This window comes from Pelodiscus sinensis, chromosome 3, assembly GCF_052426305.1.
Source record: "Pelodiscus sinensis isolate ZL-2025 chromosome 3, ASM5242630v1, whole genome shotgun sequence".
Classification (NCBI taxonomy): domain Eukaryota; kingdom Metazoa; phylum Chordata; order Testudines; family Trionychidae; genus Pelodiscus; species Pelodiscus sinensis.
Window position 1 is genome coordinate 85,937,306 of NC_143054.1, and position 19,245 is coordinate 85,956,550.

The window sequence follows — 19,245 nt, forward strand, 5'->3', positions numbered from 1 at the left end:
GCACATTTCGACAGTAAAACTACGGTCTAGATGCAGTTCTTTCAAAAACGGCAGGCTTTTTCAAAAGATCCTGTAAATCTCATTTTTTGAGGAGTACAGGATCTTTTGAAAAAGCCTGCCATTTTTTAAATAACTGCATCTAGCCTGCGGTTTTACTGTCAAAATGACGCTTTTTCAAAAGAGTGCCATGACGTGATTATGCAAATGAAGTGTGGGATATTTAAATCCCCGCTTCATTTGCAATTTCAAAGTGTCTAATTTACATCCCTCTGTCAAAAGAGGGATGTAGTCTAGACACAGCCTGAATGTCTGGATGCAACATTATAGCAATGAGTTCACCTGCTAAAATGCACCTGAAGATTTCTTGTGACACATGGAGCTTCAGGTGCATAGAAAGATGTTTTATGAGCAACTGGTGATATATTGTTTATGTATTGAGCCCTATTTTTAAATATTAACTTCTCCTAGGAGGCAATATTATAGAGTATTTTAATATGCTGTACCACAAAAGAATGTTTGTAAATGAAACAGCTTTTTGAGTGAATAGAACCATGCACATTAAATCATTAAAAGAGCAATGGTTAAAGGTTTTATAAATAGTAAAATCTTTGAATAAAGTATATACATTTTAAAGATATCTATACAAACATATATATATATAGTGCTCCTAAGAGGGTAAGTAACTGTTCTACATCAAAAGTTTTTAACATCAAACATTAGATTGATATTCCTCTAAAGGCCTTTGAGATTTTTTTTCTCTATGTACATCAATACAGTAACATTTGCAAAGCTGTTATTTCACATTAGTTCCATTCTCAAAATACAAAATCTCATCTTTTCACATTAAAACAGTCCGCAGAGCAGTGAATGAGAGAGCAGGCATTTCATGCTTTACCCTGGATTAATAAAAGCTATTACACTTTTTACAGTTTGCATATGTAGTATATTGTGTTTCACTAAAATACCTATAGATACAGTATGAGAAACTAACCAGGAAAACCACCTTTAATAACTTCACCATTTTCCAAACATGCTTTGGGCCTTTAGATGTACATCAATTATCAGGTATTTTTGAATATAACTGATCCTGGAAGGCAATGGTATTTCATTTCAACAGTAACAATTAAAATGCTATAGGTTAACAGGACTGTCATACTATAACACATCTAGGGCCAGATACTGCGTGGCCCTGAGCACCTGTTGTGAGGTATGGCATGTCTTCAATTCCCTTTGATTAAAGATTATTTCAGTGGGAATTGAGTGTGGTCAGTACCCATCCAAAAGTACTCAGTGTCTCATAGGATCAAGCCCATGATGAACAAACTCAATATATAAAACTACTTATTTGTTTTAACAGTATCCATTCAATAATGAATATTGACTGTATGATGCTCAGATATAATGTACAAGGGCAGACATAATTCTGAAAAAGTGTTAAGCCATTTTTACACTAATTTTGCATTAGAAAAACAAACAGAACTGTGTTCTGTTTAAATACTTTTTGAGAATATTTAAAGTGAAGCACTGATTGGCAATAAATTGTTCAAAGAAATTAAATAATGCTGAAAATCGCCTCACAGATTAATTGATTGTGGATTGGGAGTTTAGAATTCACCATACTTAACAGTTGTTCTTTCCACTTTTTTTTTTTTTTTAACTAAAACATTTGCTTTTTTCTATTATGTAAAAATCTGAATTGTGACTTTTTTTTTTAAATCCTCCCTCCTTTCCTCTTCCCCTTTTAATTGAAGATCAAAAACTTTAAATGGAAAATTCAGGGTCACCATCCTAAATATTCACTTCTCTCCTTTTTAAGAGTTAAAGGTTGATTTGGATCCAAGTGCTGTTAATTCTTTACTTTTACTCAGAGACAAAGTAACAAAATAAAGTTGGCTACAAATTTATTCTACACCCTTCAAGGTCATCAATAGGATCCAAAGTTAAATGCATTTTCTTTTGGAAACCACATGCTTTGGTGTTTACAGTTCAAGGAAAATCCATTTTACATGCAATGTGTTAACTACTGTGTGTCACAGAGGAACCATTTTACATTTTATGAATTGTTCACAAAGAAGCCCTGAGGTAACCGCCATTTTTGCAGGCAACAGTAATACAGGTTTCCTTTGATTTTTAATAGTCCTTTTACAACCTACTGGTATATAAAATTTAAACAGTCTATACTGATTATCAATCTTTCCTGGAGAAGTGATCAGGTCAGTCGATTTCTTTAGGACAAGGACTCAGCAGAATCTGCCAATTTAGGTGCAGTCTCTTCTAAGGAAGTTTGAACTGAATTTCCTAGGTCTCCATTTTCATGTCCACCAACACTTGGTTTCTTACCAAACACTGCAAATTAAAAATATTTTTTAACGCACTGAGATGATCCAAGAAATTACAGACTAATGAACTTTATTTCTAAAACTGTAAAACTCATTCAAATAACTAAGAAGAACTAGAAAGACTTCTTGATAAACATGACATGATTAGAAAATCTGCACTGCTTCTGTAAAGGAAAATCATGCTTCTCTAATCTAAAAGAAAAAATTGAACACATCTACAAAACAGTAGGTAAAGAAAAACAATTGTTATTGTATTAGGACTGGCCAAGAGTCAGAAAACAAAAACTAGGAATAGCTAATTTTCAACATGGGAACATGATTAAGAGGATGTGAAAATCAGCATATAATACATATTTAACTAGAATAGCCAAGATGACTGCATGAGGGACTTCAGAGGGACCTAACAAAGCTAGTTGAGTTGGCTGCATGATGGCAGGTAAAATTCATTAAAAATTCTTAATTCCAGTCAAACAGCTTTGTATAATGAAGTTTCAGCTTTTAGCATTTAGCCAAAGAAGTTTTACCTTCTGATGGTTTGACATCTGCACTTGCATCTTTCCTATGAGAACCTGAATTTCCACCTTCCTCTAATTCATCAAGATACAAGCGATAGCGATGTCCACTTTCATCCTCATATTCTACATTTTCATCATCTGAGTCTACCTCTGGAGCAACATACACCACTTCAAATTCAATCTCCCCTCTCTGGAACACAATAAAATTGATCATATTACTTATTTCACAAAATAACTATAGTAAAACTAGACTAACAACAACTTTACATTTTGTTGAATATCTGAAATGCTTGGGGGAAATATCTGCACTAACTACTTACTCAATGAATGCAATAATAGCTCTGTAGTTTAGGCGGCACTGAAATTTCCACTAACATAGGGATTAAACATCTTTGCTGTGCATGAATAATATAGTTTGTATTCCCCACATCTGCAAAATTTATTCTTAGTGAAAAACAAATATACCAAGAATTTAAGTAAATCTAAATTATTTGGAGAGGAAAGGCAAGTACATCAAGAGAGGCAATGGTGCATCATGGGAGATGTAGTTCAGCCCACAGAGAATGAGAAATGAGAATGGAGAAATGAGATGATTAACCTATAATTTTAATGAGATACCAGGGCAACAATTTAGAATGGCTGAGAGAAGAATAATCAGTAATGCTTCTTTAAACATTTAGATGGAAGGTTCTACTCTAAGTACTGACCCAGCCTATCTAAGAGCATCAAAATATCAGGTGATACAGCTGTAGGAAACACTGTACCTAAACGTACGTGCTGGGATTGAAAGACAATTTAAAAATGCCAAGCAACTCATTAGGTAAGATGCACATACTGATGGATAATAAGGATGTTAAATTTAGTTTAATCAACTAAATGACTAGTCGATGGAATTTCCATTGACAAGTCAATAAGGAGAGCCACAGCGGAGATAGCTCCCGGCCCCAGGAGCTAACCCTGCTGCGGCTCTGCCTTTTAAATGTATTAAGAGCCTGACATTTAAAAGGCTGAAGTGCAGCGGGGGGATCTAACATGAGCTGCGACAGCTGATTCCCAGCTCATGCTGGGTTCCCCCTGCTGTGCTTCTGCTTTTTAAATGTACTAAGAGCAAGCAGGCTCTTAATACATTTAAAAAGTAGAGGCACAGCATTTGGGACTGGGCGGGAGCTGGGAATCAGCCAGGAATCAGCTCGCGCGCAGTCCCTGCTACCCCCCTGCCTCTCCTGCCGGTTCCCCCCAGAGATGGTGCTGGGGGGAACCGGCTTTTAGATGGCTCCTCCCAGCACTGGCTCCTGCTCTCCCCCTTGCTGACTCTCTCTGACAGAGGCAACAAAAGGCTGGGGAGGGAGGGGAGGAAGGGAGAAGCAACTAGTCGCTTATATCCATAATGGATAATATAAATTACCTGCTGAGAAAGAATAGTTACTGCTTCTTTATGTTTGGCATCTCTCAGATTGACTCCATTTACTGCCAGAATGGCATCTCCAACATGCAGACCTCCACATCGGTCAGCAGGTTGACCAGGGTGGATTTCAGAGATTAATATTGGAACACCATGCTCCTTCCCACCCTAACATCATAAAAAAGAAAAGAATTTTGTAAAATATATATTAGTACAAAAGCAATTTCTTGATAGCTTTTAAAATTTTTACAATAGAAAATGAAGCAGTATATTTTTGTTGAAAATAATTCATTTTATGATTCCATTAATTATTTGTCTGCATAGACAAGTAAACAAAGCTGAGTTATATACTCGAAGAGTAAATGACGATAATTCTGATAAATTAACAGAAAAATATTTAAATCAGATATATAAAGGCATTATGGACAGAATTTTCAAGCTCAACTGCTTAAAAATTAGATATCTAAATCAAAGTGACCTGACTTTCAAAGATACAGGGCAGTCACTCAGCCTTTGAAAATAAGCCCACTATTATTTGGATGTATGAAGTCAATAAGAAAATTTGAAGAAGGTGGTCTTTGCCAAGAAGGAGGAATTTCTGTCATAAGTCCCCATTTTTCTCTTTGCTTGCCAAGATTATATTAATTGGTTGTCAAAATTCGTCACTAACTAACCTGTAGATAAAACCTAAGCCCAGAAATGCAATATTACTGTTTTTTGTTAAATGCATGTTTCTAAAGTTGTCTTTTTTTTTTTTTAAAAAAGAGAGGTTTCAGCTATCTTGCACATTCTAGAATTTAGAATGACTTGCATTAGTTTTTATGTGCAGTCTAATGCACGAGATATTAAAAGCAATAGACTCATTGTTCCTTATATTTTATAAAAATAATCCTCCTAAAAGTTAAAACCTTCAGATTTCAAGTTAATATACATTTCCACCAGCAATCTTACACTGACTATCTTAATGGTGAAAGTACAAACTACTTTTTGTTGTTCATAAATAAAAGTGTATAACAACAGTTCTATTTAAGTGGGTTTTTTCCCCATTGGATTACTACTTATCTTGTAATAACCAGTCTGTCCAAATGTAAAAACTGGCATCACTGACTGTTATAGTTTCATCCAAACTATTCTCCCTAAGCAATAGAAAAGAACTAAAAAAGTTAACTGTCAATGAGGACAACGTGAAAAATAGGTAAGTATTTATTACTGTGATTGAAATGCCTAGTCCCTCATGGTCTTCTTTAACAAGGAGAACTTTTCTGATTGGACCAACGCCTTGACTCTTCTTTAAGGAGTCTGGTTCCTAGTTTAACACAAAAAAGAATAAATATAAACATATGAACTAGAAGGTATTTTTATGTTTTGTTCAGACTCAGAAGAATACAAACAGCAGCGGATAAGTTACATTAATACAAGCCAGCCCAAATACAGAATATTCCTTGACAACTGTGAAGAAGAACTGATGATGGATTAAAAAACGAAGATTCATCTTACATTCCTGATTGGAGGTAGTGTTCCTGTGGAAGCAACAGATGGATGAGACAGAAGTCAGCTCCAGAAAGAAGAAGTTGACCACATGTATGTCACATTTGGAAAGCTTTGGGTCTACCACTCAATACTAGACACTATATTTGACCACAGGTGAATTTAAAAAAAAAAGGATAAAACTACCCCTTTATAATTACAGTAATATAGTCAAAACTTTTAGTATACAGTCCCAAATGTTTCTTCTAATTTATTCCAACAGGATAAAAAAAAAAAAAGGTGATTTGATCTCAAAATATTACAAAAGCAGATATTCAAGCAAGATATTCCTTTTGCTGTTATATTTTGTTACATTTATTGTTACTATCACACATGATGAGAAAAAAAGTAACTTCACAGAAAATCCATGGGGACCAATATTTTTATAAGTAACTAGGGGGCTGCTCCTCCTGCTCACTACTCTTGTAAACCCCCCCTCCCTCTCACTGGTCGCTTTTACAGCCAGAGAGCCTGTTAATCTTGCACTGAGCCCAGCTGCACTCTCTATGGCTTCAAGTTACTCTCACCCTTCTCCACTCCCACCCACCACACCCCTGGATGAGCCCCTATATCTGAATACTCTTGGCCCATCCCACCCGCCAGTGCCCTTAAATCACCAGCCAGTACCCCCTGCGTACACTCTTCCCATTCCTGTCCCACCTGCCAATAAAATAGTCCATGGCCCGCAGCCAGCCCACCCCCTCCTTCCATCCCTAGCCCCACCTCTGTCCTTCATTCCTACACCCCCATTTCCCAGCCTCCATTCCTACCCCCACCATCCTCCCCGTAACCCTTACCATCCCCCTCCTTCCATCCCTACCCCCACTTCCATTCCTACACCCACCTGTCTTCCCTAACCCCTCCCCCTCCTCTGCTTATCCCTACTCCCACATCCTTCCTCCATATTCCTACACCTCCATCTTTCCCTAAACCCTCCCCCTCTGCACCCCCACTGCCCATCCCCGTGCCTCCATTCCTATATCCCTATCACACCCACCATCCCCCCTTACCACACCATCCATCCCCCCATACACTCCTATCCCCTATCCTCCCTCCCTCCGTACACCTTGCCCCCTTCCACACACACCCCCCACCCTGGCTAGCCCATCTCCACTTGGCCATATTGGCAGCTGCTGCAAACACTCTCTGATGCCTCAGGCATTGCTTAAATGCAATTTCCAGCTTGGAGCTAGTGCGGCCATTCGGGCCACGGCAGAGGATGGGGTGGTGGGTAGCCGGGGACATGGAGCCTGCCTCTGTTCCTGGTGCGAGTGGGCCGTGCCCCAGGCCTTGCACCAGCTGATGCAGCCCCTTGGGCCAGGGGGCTGAAAGCTCCCACCTGGGAGGAGCACAGCCTTCTAGTCCCCATCCCTGGGCAGCGAGCCAAAACTCACCCCGCACCACGCACACAGTCGTGAACTACAAGTAGCAGCCAGAAGGGGACATGGTGCAGTGATTGATTTCTCCAAGCAGGGGGCCACCAGGACCAGCCAGCTGCGCAGCCAGCACCACCCCTTGGTCACTGCGCCCTGTGCCACTTCCCTTCCGGGCCTGCTCCTGCGTGGTGCCTCTGAGCCTCTGGCTGCCAGGAAGGCCCCCAATGTCCCAGACCAGCCGACCCAGAGCCTATACCTGGGATTTCCTAACTGAACAAGCCCCACTCCCCACAGCAGACTGATCTGGAGCAGCATCTAGGCACTGGATGAGGTCACTCCCTGCCCCAGACCCTGTTTGGGGATGGGCAAAGCCACCTGGCAGCCTGGCCTGAGCAGATTCCACCTCCCAAGAGTCCTGCCCACTCAGCTCTGGCTACAGCCTTTCAGGAGGTAGAATCTGCCCAGGACAGGCTGCCAGGCAGCTTTGCTGTCCCCAAACAGTATCTGGGGCAGGAAGGCCATGGGAGGGCAGACCCTGCGGGGTGCAGAGAGATGTGATGATGTCACTCTGTCGCTCTGCAAGGAAAACTATTTTTATATAGAGAGATGAGTGATTTTATATGACACAGCTGAGACGCTTTTAAGTGGCTTTATTTCAAAGAGTATTTTCTATAAAAACCATGATTCGTTAACGTGTATCCAGTTGTGGCACCCAAAATCATTAGCAACTTCTGAAAAGGTTGACCATGAATCTGAGGTCATACCTAACTCAAATTAAGTTTATTATTCAGATTTTTTTATAAAGATGTTTTGACAATGAACACAAATCAGATATTTGAAAACGTAACACCTAGACACCTGTGAGGAACATTTTAACCAGCCCAGGCACTCATTAAGGGATTTTAAAGTGGCCATTCTCTTACACAGTAATTTCAGGAACTAACTAGAGAGAGAATACAAAACTGGCTTTCATATGCAAATCTGACACATTTACCCAGGGACTGAACAAAGACATTTCCTGGATGGGCCGTTATATTTAATATCCAAATGACATCAAAAGCTAAGTATCCAGCACTTACGGCCCATAGTATTAGCCTCATTTAGCACAGACGCTTTAATTGGCAAGGTTTTTTTCTTTTCTCCTCCCACCCCCTTTTTCTGCTTTAAATTTGTCCCTCTGTGTCTCTTGCTCCACTTATCATCTGAAGAAATGGACTGTGCCCACAAAACTCATGATATTATCTAAATTTTTTGTTATTCTGTAAGGTGCTACAGGACAACTTGTTTTTTAATTTTTTTTAAATTACAGATTAACACGGCTACCCCTCTGAGAGTAACAAGTCCAACATTTTGAAACTTATGTCCCTGAAGTTAGGCTTCTAAATCCATAAGTAGGCACCTAAACACAAGTAAAGGATGAACCTCTCTAGTCCAGAATTCTCTGGTCCGCAAACATCCATCGTCCAGAATGATTTTAGTTAGCCGAATGTCCACTTTTTATGGTGTGGCTAAGTTTCCTGCGGTCCTATAGAATTTGTTTACAGCTACCTGCCCTAGCAATCAGTGTTCTCTGCTGTTATTTAGCTCTAATTTACCCCAAATGTCCTCTAACATCCCAGTAAGCAATGAAAGTGTTGGTAATGCTGCTAGACAATATTGACCTCACATGGTTCAGAAAATTCTCTCATTTGGAACCAGTCATATACCAACGGTGCTGGACTAGAGAGGTTCAAACCTGTAGTCTGATTTTCAGAAGGGCTGAGTACTCGTTACCTTCAGGGAAGTCAATTGAAGCAACAAGTACACAACATTAGGCCATTATAGTGGAGTAACCATTTAGGCTAGAACCACACTTAATCTGTAATATATGTAACACCATAACGACTCAAATTATCGTATCAAATACAAGGGAATATAAACTCTACATAAGAACAAACAAGAAAAGGGAGGATTACACATATTAGTTTGTTCTGGAAAGCTGTGAAGGACTGGTGCTGAAAATAGGGGAAGACAGCCTCACTAAGATAAATATCAAAGTTCATCTTACATGCCCTGGTGGTGCTTGCATTGGTCGTTTCAGGTCATTACGACCCCGACATGCTCTTATAACAGTTTTGTGACGATGCAGGTGTATTTCTGCTTCTAGCTGGTTCCAAAGTTTATCATGAGCAGGACCCTTCATATCTCGACCTAGTAACTGAATCTGCTGGACCCTACAAAACAAGAAAGAAAAAAAAGAGTGTGTACAATACATCACAACTGAAAATGGAGGTGTTCTAGTACTCACCATTTATCCGCTCTAGTGTACTGAGGTATTGTAACTTGCCCCATGTGCTTGAATAAGCACAACTGTAGCAATGTCAAGCAGTTACACACACAGCACTCCCTGAAAGTTTCAGGGCCTGTAGACTAGGGATGTTGAAATATAGTCAACTATATGATTAACTGCTACGCCTAGGCTTAGCGATTAATCTTGTTGACTACACATATTTCCCACCTCCCTTGCTGCCTCTGATACAGGAGTCAATGCTGGGGGGGAGCCAGCTTAAAAACCAGTTCCCCTCAGCACCAGCTCCGCAGTGCTGCCCTGACCCACGCTGCTGCCTCTGTCAGCTACCCATAGACAGAGTAGGGAATTCGGAATGCCCGTGAACAGGGGCTGCTGCCGGGGACCAGTCTCCGTCCACAGTGGGCCTGAGCAGCCTCTGTCCGCAGGGAGCTCAGATCCCCTGTGGACAGGGGCTGCTGGTGCCCCACGCTGCTGCCTCTGTATCAGAGGCAGCAGTGTGGGGCGGCAGGCAACTGGTCTTCACAGGGAGCTAGTGTGATGCAGTGTAGAGAAGCAGGGGGCTCCCAGGTCTGCCAGCCCTGCCCCCAGGGACTAACGAACTGTTGCGTAACCAATAAGAATTCGTGCAGTTACTAGGTATTCAATTATCCTAGATCTAACATCCCTACTGTGGACTGCGGTACCTATCTCACATTACCTAGCAAAGCTCCTTTGAAGCAGGTGTAAACGGCTTGTAAGATGAGGATTTTTTGCTTAAATCAATTGTAACTACAAGATATTCTCTATCTAGTGAAATCCTCTCTTTCCCCCAAACCCTCCAACTCTGCATCCTACCTTACAGGCCCAAACCCCCGCTTGAGAAATCATTTGGGGTAGAAACCTCCAACTATTTCCCTGGTTGCTGGGTGAGAAATGTAGCCTAGCACCTGCTGCAGCTGCAGTCATAGTAGAGAAAGATACTGTCTGGGCTTCCTCTACAACCCACGAGGTCCAAATTGTTTCTGAGGGCAGCCTTGGAGCGCTATTTGAGTGGACAGTGGGTGAAATAATAACAAAGGGGCATTCTGGCACAGAGGATAATGCAATATCCTTTTTAAAACAAACAACTGGGAAAATAAAAAACAGGTAAGGGATAAAAATAATATGCTAAAAAGAGAATTAATAACTTTGTAGGGGGATAGTTTCTATACATTTTGAAAGATAAAAGGCACTAAAAATGTGTACCTATCATCACTCTCACTAATGTTTATCTACTCAATCCCCTTCCTACCCCTTCCATTGGATTTTTATCTTTTTAGATATTAAGCTAGGGACAGTGTCTTCCTATATGCTTGCATAGGAATAAACAAAATGTGGTTTTGTCTCTTAAGTGGAGCCTTTTAAGTTTTACCACAATGTAAGAAGCCATGATTTTACATTTAAATTCCCTTTTTATTTTGAAACAAATATTGGTTCTTTAAAAAATTCTTTTGGAATTAGGCTATTACTTAGGTAGTCATCCTAGGTCATTCATGGAACTAAGGAAAACAAACTTTTGTTCTTTGGGGACATACGGAAGGGCTTTTTTCCTCTCTCATGGAATCATAGAATGACTGGAAGAGACCTCAGGAGGTCATCAAGTACAGCCCCCTGCCCGAAGCAGGACCAACCCTAACTAAATCATCCCAGCCAGGACTTTGTCTCTCTGAAGAACATATGTTTGCTTTTCTTACATGACACAAGAACCTGACTGGAAATATTCAATCCAATGCTTAAACAGATTTATGCATATTTCTAAAAGATGATTCCAAGCAGCTGGTTAAAATTATCAATGGACATGGTGAAAGCATGGTTTATTTTCAACAGCAAGAAAAACAGGGAACCTAATTTTAAACGTATCCTAATCCTTCCAGAATTTTGACTCTCATATACAATTATTATTATTTGTATTATCATAGCACCTCTGAGTCCCACTCATGGACCAGGGCCGCATTGTGCTACGCACTATATAAACAGAAGAAAAATATGGTATCTGCCCGAAAGAGAAAAACTCTCATGGTACTGATCTGAAATTGCTTGTACAAACCTTCCAGCTAGTTCTTTATCTAAGTATTTGGCTGCCAGTCTTGCCCCATAAACTTCAGCCTGAAGCACAGCTATGTGTCGACGAAGTGCTTCATTTTCCTTCCTCAGTAACTTCACCTCAGCTTCAAGTTGAGCTTCTTTCACCTTTTCTTTCTTGTTGGCTTCAAGCTCTCTCTCCTAAAACAAATTAAAGAAAAAATGTAGTTTTTATTTACGTTATTTCAGGAACAATACTAAACAATTCTACAAATAAACATGAAATAACTGCAGCATTACGTAATGAATTGTTCCCTCTAAAATAGTGAAGTATTGAAGCTTCCTTTATTATAAAAACTCTGACAAGAGCCATAAAGTTTTTATTGAGATTAACTTTCCCTACATCATACATTCCTTGTCCTTTCTTGGGGAGGAGAGGGCGGAAAGACATAGGGGAAGGTTTCAAAAAGCACAAAAGGCAATTATGTGCTCAATCCTATTGAGGAGTTGGACACCTAAATTGTATTTGTGCCTTTGAAAATCTCTCTTAAACACCATTAATATAAAAGACTTCTAGACAAAACACTATGTAATGCAGCCATTAATTTTAAAGCAAAAAATAACATTAGATACCACTTCACTAACCAATCATGCCATATCAAATTATCTGTAAAGTGCTACCAGACCATTTGTTGTTTTTTTCAAAATATGTGACTAACATGCAAGGGTGACGAGTAGTGTAAGTTACACTGAGTGACAGTTTTAAGTGTAAACTAGCCCTATTCTATTGGGAGAGTAGGAAGAGAAAAAGCCTGGAGTTGAAAGACAGAAAGACTGCATGCTCAAATTGATCCACAAGTGCAAGTCTTATAAAGATCACTTATTTCTCTTTTAAGAAAATCACCACAAGATGAAAATCACGTACAGAGCTCTACATAGTCTTACAACAAGAGACTATTGGTAGTTAGAGATGTTAAATATCGGTTAATTGAATAGTCACAAAAAACTTGTGAATTTTTACTGGTTAGTCTACTATTCTATAGCCCCTAGTGGAAGGGCCAGCAGCCACTGTATCAGAGGCAGCAGCACGGGGTATCAGGTGGGAGCTGGTCCACAGGGAAGGGCCAGCAGCCACTGTATCAGAGGCAGCAGCACGGGGTATCAGGTGGGAGCTGGTCCACGGGGGCGGAACCAGTTTAAAAATCAGCTCCCCTCGCGGACTGGCTGCCTGTCACCCAGTGCTACTGCCTTTGATAAAGAGGCAGCAGTAAGGGTCCTGTCTAAGGGTGTGAGCTCTTGGACCCGGCACAAGCTAGAACTGAGCTGGGCTGCCCGCCCACCTGGCTCCTAATACACTTTAAATGCAGGGCTGCACGGGGGTAGGTCCTGGACCCATCATGAGCCAGGATTGAGCCGGGCTGCTGACCAGCCTGCTAAAAAATGTACTGGTGCGAGGAGGGAGGGAAGGCAATGCTCTTACTACATTTAAAAAGCAGAGCCACAGTGGGGTTAGCTCCCAGGGCCAGGAGCTAACACGACCATGGCTCCTCAGTTCCCCCCATTGACTAATCTAGTAGTCGATGGAAATTCGATCAACTACTTGATTAGCCACAATTTAACACCTTTATCTAGAAAATATCTAAGCATATAACAAGCACCAAACGAACATCTGGAGTAAAAATAAATAAATTAAAAAACCACACCCCACTCTAATTGAAACATTAGAGATAACTATTTTTTCTCAAAAAATGACGAGGAGTCCTGTGGCACCTTATAGACTAACAGATTTATTGGAGCATAAGCTTTCATGGGCAAAGACCCATGTCATCAGATGCTTGTATTTTTCTCAGATTATTTACTTTGGATACTTGACAGCATTCTGTGTACATTTGGTATCACTGTTTCCCATTCACAGCCACATTTCCAATTTCAACTGCTATTCATGTGTGCCTTTCACTCAGAAATAGACAGAAATAGTGTTGTAAAATCGCTTCTTTCAGGGAGACTGAAGAATAAGTGTGATACCTGAAACTATTTTTAAAAAGAAATTTCAAATTGACAGTGTTCCTTGAAGACCACAGGCCCTTATCCTGAAAACTACTCATCATGAAAGGATCTCTGATCATGCAAAGCTCTAGTGAAGCAAACATGTCCATGCAAGGATCCTCATTTTTGGAGCCTCTTGCAGGATTGGTATTTAAATATGCAATTTCATGCACAAAACTCAGGAAAAGAAAGACTGAAGATTCCAGAGATGAGAAAACCTACATTGTTTAGTATGAAAGATTTATTTAATATGAGGCTGCTCAATTTTTAATCTTAAAATAATATTTGATTATCCCTTATTTCTTCATTCCCCATGATTAAAACTATTATGGAAATCCAAATTACTGCACAATGCTTAATCTGAATGCAGAGAAAAAAGGGAGTTACTCGCTTTGTGCAGTAACAACTGTTCTTCGAGATGTGTCTTCCTCCTCCCCTCCCCACCATGGGTGCTCCACTGTTGGTGATGGGTCACCCGAAGCTGCAGATCGGAGCCTTGCAAAGTAGTTTCCCCTGTTGAGCCGTGCATGTGCAGGAGGCATCACATGATGCTCCTGCCTGAGTTTGCTAGTCGCACGGCTCAACCTCTCCCTTTCAGTTCCTTGTTTATGCCCAAGTAAGGCTCCGAGCAAAGGAGAGGAAGGGAGGGTCGTGGAGCACCGATGGGGATACACATCTTGAAGAACAGTCGGCCTTTTCTTCTTCAAGTGATGTCCCCATGGGTGCTCCACTGTTGGTGACTACAGAGCAGTATTCGACCCAGATGGAGGGAGTCAGAGTCACTGTTTAGCAGTGGAGGACAAAACTGCATTGGCACTGCTGAATCGTAAGCGAGTTGTGGTAATACGGCATAATGTTTAGCGAAAGCTTGATCTGAGGACCATGTGGCAGCTCGGTAAATGTCTCTTAAGGGAACATTGTTCAAAAAGGCCATGGAAGCCACTGTAGCCTAAGTAGAATGTGGATGTTGTAATGGTCTGTTGGCCAGGGTATGAAGCTAACTATGCATGTCGATATCCACTTTGAGATACATTGGGATGAAATAGGAGTACCTCTTGAGCATTCAGCAATGGAAATAAAAAGTCACTGAGATTTACAAAATGCTCGTGTTCTCTCAAAGAAGGAGGCCAATGTTAATTGGATATCGAGAGTATATAGGCTAGCGTTTCATGGTGAGGCATGAGGCTTTGGGAAAAAGGTAAGTAACACAATGGGTTCATTCACGTGGAATGCTGTACAGACTTTTGGTAAGAATGCTGGGTGAGGTCTCAGTGTGACTCTTTTGTAAAAAACGTGTATGAGAGTTCCGCTATAAGGGCCCTAAGTTCCCCAGCTCGCCTCACTGAAGTGATGGCTAGTAAAATGCAGACCTGCATAAAGAGGAAGGGGAGTGCCACAGTAGCCAATGGTTCAAAGGCGGACCTGGTCAGATAATCCAAATGAAGTTAAAGTCCCAAAAGGCGAGTGGGGTCCTAAGAGGGGGGTATATGTTGTGGAGGCCCCTAAGAAACCTTTTTGTGACAGGATGAGCAAATACGGAGAAACGATCCACAGAGGTGTGAAAAGCTCTTATTGCGGAAACATGAACCCTCAGAGAAGAGAGTGAAAGCCCCAACATCTCAAGATCTCATATGTAGTCCAGGAGGGTGTTCATTGGAGACGTCCAAAGGTCTATCTTGGCTCTCTGACACTACTGAGAGAACCATGCCCATTTTTGAAGGTAAGTCTTTCATGTAGACTGTCTCCTGCTATGAAGAACATCCTTTACCTGCTGAGAACATTGGTGTTCTACTTTTGAAGAGTATGCAGTTGTGGGTGCAACATCTTCCTGTGGTTCTGAGCGAGACGGTCGCATCGGCATGGCAATGGGTAGGGAGGTCTAACCACTAGCCTGTGCAGGTATGGATACCAGATCTAGCATGGCCACGACGAAGCTATCAGGATGACACGAGCCCTGTCCGTGCGGCTCTTGTGTAGGACTCTGGGAATAAGAGGTATGGGGGAGAAAGCATAATGCAGAGGGGCTGTCTATTGGTTCAGAAATACATCCCCCTGAGAGTGTTTGCTGAGTCCCGCTCGGGAGCAGAATCGGGGGCATTTGGTATTCTAGGGAGAAATGAACAGGTCTATTGATAGCCACTCCCATTGGTAGAATATTGAGTTGGTGACCTCTGTATGTAATTCCCATTTGTGGTCTATGGTGAAATTGTGGCTCAGGGAGTCTGCCATGGTGTTGCTGGCCCCAGATAGGTAAGATGCTACGAGCGTAACCTGGTTGCGGATGCACCAATTCCATAGGTGGATGGCCTCTGCACATAGGGAGCAGGAGCGGGTACCACCTTGCCTGTTTATATAAAACATCATGGAGATGTTGTCTGTGAGGATTTGAACTGTACAACTGACAATTCTGGGCGCGAAATGTACGCATGCATTTCTTACTGTCCTCAGCTCCAGTGATGTATATTGATGTCTCGTGAGGAGACTATTTACCTTGGACCACTTGGTCTTTCATGTGGGCTCCCAAGCCTAGGAGAGATACGTCTGTACTAATTCGAACCATGAGCTCGGTTTGGTGGAATGGAACCTCTGCCAGGAGATTGTCTGCTAATGTCCATCATTGTAGAGCTGTAAGAACATCTGGAGGTATGGTAACTCTCGTTTCGAGAGTGGCGAGATGGGATGTATATGGTTGCTATTCGTTGACAGCAATGGAAGAGCAGACGGGCATGATGGACCACGTAAGTAGTTGCAGCCATATGACCCATCAACCGGAGGCAGGTGAGTATCATGGCAGAAGGGAAATACAGGACTATAGTCCTGTATTTTGTTTCAGCTACACCAGACTAACACGGCTACATTTCTATCACTATGGTAGAAGGGGTAATGGATATTGTGTTTATGAAGTCTTATATAGTTATGAAGCATTGTTGAGGTAAGTATGTGCACGCTGAGAATGAATCTAGGCAAGTGCCAATAAACTCTGTCTTGGACTAGGTGCAGCGCTGATTTCTGTTAGTTGATTAGAAGGCCTAGACAACTGAGGAGAGCTCTGGTTATGTTTATCATGGAGGTGGTTTCTTCCGTGACACTCCTTTTATCCGGCAGTAGTTGAGGTACTGAAAAATGACGACATGTTGTTGTCTGAGGTATGCAGTGATCACTGCTAGTACCTTTGAAAATACTCAGGGAGCCGATGAAAGGATGAAAGGTAGGACCTTGTATTGATAATGATCTGGTCCGAGAGTAAAACGTAGGTAACGCTTGTGTGCTGGATGAATGGCGACATGAAAGTAAGCCTCTTGCAGGTCGAAGGTTGCGAACCAGTCCCCTTGATCTAATGCTGAAATAACTGTGGTTAGCGTGACCATCTTGAATCGGTGTTTCTTTAGAAATTTGTTCAGTTTGCGGAGGTCAAGGATCGGCCTCCAACCTCCCATTTTTTTCCTCTGTCAAGAAGTAATTCAAGTAGAATCCCTTATGTGAAATTCCTCAGGTACTCTCTCTATGGCCCCAATCATGAGGAGGCGATTGATCTCTTGTTTTAGTAGAATAGTGATAGAAATGTATTTTGTTTTAGTAGGGCCTCGTGAGAAGGGTCCCTGAAGAGGGACAGGGTAGGGTGGGGGGATAGAGGTAAAGGGGATAGCATATCCTACACAAATTATTTCCAGCACCCAACTGTCCGACGTTATGGACTGCCATTGTGGTAAGAAGGGATGGAAATGGTGCGTAAAAAGATAGCCATGCTGCATCAGCATTGGATCGTGAGGGAGGTTTTGCAGACTCTTAACCACACCCTCAAATCTGCTGCTTTGTGGGTTGGTTGGTAAAGGGGGGACACTGGTTGGAGCGCCTTCTCTGTGCCTGCTGTCTCAGCCTGGTATCTTCATAGGGTCTCTGTGGTAGTCAATTATACTGTCTGTATCTGTTGCAGTTATAGGGAGTTTATCGTTTATGCCTGTAGGGTGGGGTGTACATGCCCAAAGTGTGGAGCGTGGATCTTGAATCTTTACTGGTGTGCAGAATCTCATCTGTTTTAGCTGCAAACAACTTCAATTTATCAATTGGTGGGTCTTCTACTTTGGACTGAAGTTCCGGGGAAACACGAGAGGCCCTGCGCATTACCACTGCTGTAGCTGTTGCCCTAGCTGCAGTATTGGTGATATCCAACGCTGTTTGTAGGGAGGTGTGGGCAATCGTATGACCCTCACGAACTATTGCTTTGAGGACAGGTCTTTTTGACTCAGGGAGGTAGTCCATGAAATCACCCAATTTTGAATAGCTGTCAAAATCGTGGTTTGCCAAAAGAACAGAGTAATTTGCGAGTCTCAATTGCAGTGTGGAAGAATGCTGAAGAGCTCTAACTTTTTATGGTCCTTGTCTTGATTACCCGACCTATTCTGTGACACTTTGGATCTCTGCTGGGCTGATTCCACAACCAAGGAGTTCGCTTGGTGGTGCATGAACAGAAATTCCATGTCTTTTGGAGGACCAAAGTATTTTCTGTCCACCCTTTAGCTGATAGGCTGACTAGATGCAGGTGTTTTCCATCACTCATCTGATGTTTCCACAATTGCCTTGTCTATAGTTAAGGCAATCTTCCCATGTAATGTAGGGTGCAGATTTTTTAACAAGTGGTGCTGTTTCTCCTGCACTTCTTGGAGAGAGACTTGTCGGCTTGCTGCCACTCTTTTAAATAACCCTTCAAATTGCTTAAGATCATCCATTGGGGAAGTGTCAGATGGTATGACCACGTCATCTGGCAGTGATGGAGAATTATCTGCTGGGAACGCGTCAAGTGCATGAGAGTCTGGAACTTTGTCAGGTATCTGATCCTTCTCTTCCTCTGAGTCTTCTGTAGGAGGAAGGGATCGGGTAGGAGGCAAGCCTCTTCTTGCCTGTGTAGAGTGAATTGAGGACCAGCGTCTATATGGGTCCCAGTGTTCCCAAGGTGCCCACTGAGGAGGGTAAGGTACGGTGGGTAAGCCCACTGTGGGTACCAAGGGTTTTGATACATTCCTAATCTGTAATGGTATGAGCGTGACCCTGGCGGTGATGCATTCTCTTCACAGCATGCAGTCATCTGGTCATCATCAAGCAAAGGACTGCGGTGAGACAATAGCGGAGATTTTAGTATGTGAAGAGAACCCCAGGCTGAAGACATTGCAGGTGACAGACATGCAGAAGGAGGGCATGAATGCTGATGTCTGCTCTGGTTATCAGGGTTGACTGTGGCATCTCAGGCACTGCCCGCCTCAGCAGTGGGTCTGTGTGCATCATTGGCACAGGTGCATGAGCATGTGGCACTTTTGGAGCCGGTGTCGCTTCAAATGAGCAAGCCACTTTTTCTTGCAGCGCTGCAGCTTTTTGCAGTTCCTGGTTTTCATGCAGTGCCGCAGGTATGGAGCGCTCTTGGGCTTCTGCCAGCACCAAGGAAGTGCATACCAGTCCAGGTGCTAGCACGCAGGCTCTCCCAGCCACTTTGGTAGCGGAGGTCCCCGAGGTGCCATGTCTCTCCCCTGCTTCTTGGAGAGGTGGAAGGGGTAAGAGAGAGTGAAGGTAAGGCTCTCTTTTTTGAAGTTTTTCTGGGGGGCGGAAAGTGGCTCTTTTTTGAGGCGAGTCTTCTTGTGGTTGGGAGACATTCTGTGCCTCAAAGCTTTATCAAATAAAGCTTTATCCTGAGGTGGAGCTCTTTGTCCTTTCTGGCTCT

The 19,245-nt window shown here is 42.2% G+C and overlaps 1 protein-coding gene across 1 annotated transcript in view; it reads right to left on the reverse strand.

Moving 5' to 3' along the window:
• Positions 1 to 209: 209 nt before the first annotated feature.
• The window catches only part of GOPC (golgi associated PDZ and coiled-coil motif containing), a 58,441-nt gene continuing 39,405 nt past the window's right edge, over positions 210 to 19,245 (reverse strand). Inside the window, exons 3-8 of the mRNA XM_075924046.2 lie at positions 11,515 to 11,690; positions 9,207 to 9,372; positions 5,467 to 5,562; positions 4,260 to 4,424; positions 2,864 to 3,044; positions 210 to 2,346 (exon numbers count right to left, since the gene is read on the reverse strand). Of these exons, the coding sequence (XP_075780161.2) occupies positions 2,228 to 2,346; positions 2,864 to 3,044; positions 4,260 to 4,424; positions 5,467 to 5,562; positions 9,207 to 9,372; positions 11,515 to 11,690 (903 nt within the window). The 3' untranslated portion in view covers positions 210 to 2,227. The remainder of the gene's footprint in view (positions 2,347 to 2,863; positions 3,045 to 4,259; positions 4,425 to 5,466; positions 5,563 to 9,206; positions 9,373 to 11,514; positions 11,691 to 19,245) is intronic.